Raw genomic sequence first — 2,728 nt, forward strand, 5'->3', positions numbered from 1 at the left:
CTGTTTTAATTTTTTTTTTTTTTTTTTTTTTTTTTTGGTACTGGGGATCAAAAGGCCCTTGTGCTTGCAAGGCAGGCGGTGAAACCACTGAGCCAAATCCGTGGCCCCTCAAAATTAAAAAAAAAGGGGGATGGAGTGGGGAATAGGGGCTGGAGACACAGGTCAGTGCAAAGGTCCTGGGTTTAATCCCTAGTACTGAAAGTGGCGAAAAAATGGAAATGTTTCCTGAGAGTCATGTGAAATATCCTATTAAAATTGGGTAAATTGCCAAGTGTGGTGGAGGATGCCTATAATCCCAGCACTTGGGAGGCTGAAGCAAGAGGATCACTGCAAGTTGTAGGCCATCCTGGGCTACATAGTGAGTTCACGACCAGCCTGGACTACATAGCAAAACCCTCTCTCAACTCCCCCTTCCCCACACAAAAAGCAAGTATTAGGAAGGAAAAGAACGCTTTTTACTGGTTTGGGGTTTGACCCTGGAAACAGCAAGTAGTTTAACATGTGGAACAGTGACCAGCCTGGGCAACAGCCAGACTCCATCACAAAAAACACATAAAACAGGGCTGGGGATTTAGCTCAGTGGTTCCGCCACCTGCCTTGCAAGAACAAGGACCCCGAGTTCGATCCCTGGTACCAAAAAAACCCCCAAAACATAAAATATGTGTGTGGGAGAAGATTGGGGCATTGTAGTGATGGCCAGAGCCTACACTTTAAAGGATTGACTTCAGCCTGGCAAGTGCAAGGTCCTGAGTTCGATCACCTGTTCAAAAAAGGATTGACTCCAGCCTTCTCTTGCTTTCCTTTCAGTCTTGGTTGGGAGAAGTTTCTCTTTCCCAGCATTAGGATTAGATGGTGTATGATTTGTTCCCTTTGAGAGCATAGACTTCGGAGCGTTGGGGAGGCCATCTTCACCCTGCGCCCTGCCCAGGAAGAGCTAATGACAGCTTTGTTTCCCAAGGCTGCAGCGCTTCCTCGCTGACTTCCGAGACCTCACCAGCTGGGTCACTGAGATGAAAGCTCTCATCAATGCAGACGAGCTCGCCAGTGACGTGGCTGGGGCTGAGGCCCTGCTGGATAGGCACCAGGAGCACAAGGTAACCTGCAGGGGCCCCCAATACATCCTGTCCCCGAGGCTAGGAGCAAGTCTGCCGTTCACAGGGCCCCTTGCTTGGGCCAGTGGTTTCGCCCTGGAGACCTGCTCTGCCTCCTCCTAGGGGAGGTTTGCTCGTGACCCGTAAGGGCCCAGAGTGTGTTACCTGTCCTTTCTTAGAAATGTCTATTTGAATACTGAATTTCATAACTTTTCATAAATTTGAATTTCTTATTACAGTATCTCCCTAAAGTATGTTTCATGGAAAATCAGTTATAGAAGATCTTGAATACAGGGTTTACTCTTAGAGAGAGGATGTTTTCTAATTAATCGCATAGAATATAAAGCTCTTGGGAATAATTTTTTTTAAAAAGTTGTGCAAGAGCTGGGCATGGCCGGGTGTGGTGGCGCACGCCTGTAATCCCAGCACTTGGGAGGTTGAGGCAGGAGGATCGCTGTGAGTTCGAGACCAGTCTAGGCTACATAGTGAGTTCCAGGTCAGTCTCAACTACATTTTGAGGCCCTGTCTCAAAACACCCAAAAGAGCTATGATGATTGTGAGTTCAAGGCCAGCCTGGACTACATGGTGAGCTTTTCATGTATAAAGCTGAAAATTTGTGTTGGAAGACATTAAAGGGAAATGGAATAGACTGATTTACCTAATGTAAAGTTGTAAATTTTCCCTAGGATGTAGACATTCAGGGCAATTTTAAGTCTAAAACCCTGCAAAAGTAGTTATGTGTGTGTTTGGAGTGAGATAATCTGATTCCAAAATCAATCTGGAAGGTAAAAAAAACCCTTCTGTTTTGAGTTGGGGATTTAGCTCAGTGTGCCAGGGCCTGCCTCATAAGCGCAACAACTGGAATTTAATCCCCCTAACCAAAAAAAAAAAAAAAAAAATTAAAAAACCTTCTGTTTTGAAGATTTGGTAGCAGAAGGAGGAATTCAGCCTATCAGGTGCTCTTCAGTCATACTCAACAAATCTTTCAGCACAAGGCTGATAGCCAGGCCAGTGGGAGAGGGCAGGGCTCAGCCAGGAGGAAACTGACCAGTGACAGAGATGGCCTGCGAAGCCCGTGCACCGGACCTCAGCCCATAAATGGTTTTCACGTCTGAGGACCCGGGCTGTTTTTGGGACTCAGGGTGCAGTCATCCACTCACCTCTCATTTCAGATGTGCCAGTCTCACTTGTGGTGAGGTTTGAAATTCAGCAACTCCTTTTCCTTTTTCATGGTGCTGGGAATAATTTGTGCCCCTTCTCTCTGCAGGGTGAAATCGATGCCCATGAAGACAGCTTTAAGTCCGCAGATGAGTCTGGACAGGCGCTGCTGGCCGCCGGTCACTACGCCTCAGATGAAGTCAGGGAGAAGGTAGGGAGGCAGAGGGAGCCAGGCCCGGAAGGCTCGTATGCATCCTTTGGTGCATAGGTGGAGCCTCTAGGAGCCCCTGCCAGAAGCAGCCTGGGATTCTGCCTGCAGGGGAGCAGGTTTTCCTTTGGAGATTTAAGAATAGGATATATGTGGGGCCGGGGATTTGGCTCAGCGGTTCGGTGGCCTGCTCGAGTTCAATCCCCGGTAAAAAAAACACACACACACACACACACACACACACACACACACACACACACACACACACACA

At 47.7% G+C, this 2,728-nt stretch overlaps 1 protein-coding gene across 8 annotated transcripts in view; it reads left to right on the plus strand.

Moving 5' to 3' along the window:
• Nucleotides 1-2,728, plus strand: part of Sptan1 (spectrin alpha, non-erythrocytic 1) — a 59,050-nt gene that overhangs the window by 20,486 nt on the left and 35,836 nt on the right. For all 8 annotated transcript variants that reach the window (XM_033759038.1, XM_033759032.1, XM_033759033.1 and 5 more), the window contains exons 9-10: nt 959-1,094; nt 2,359-2,460. In XM_033759038.1, coding sequence (XP_033614929.1) covers nt 959-1,094; nt 2,359-2,460 — 238 coding nt within the window. The remainder of the gene's footprint in view (nt 1-958; nt 1,095-2,358; nt 2,461-2,728) is intronic.

Source organism: Fukomys damarensis, unplaced genomic scaffold, assembly GCF_012274545.1.
Source record: "Fukomys damarensis isolate Sample0158 unplaced genomic scaffold, DMR_v1.0_HiC HiC_scaffold_36, whole genome shotgun sequence".
NCBI classification, from domain to species: Eukaryota; Metazoa; Chordata; class Mammalia; order Rodentia; family Bathyergidae; genus Fukomys; species Fukomys damarensis.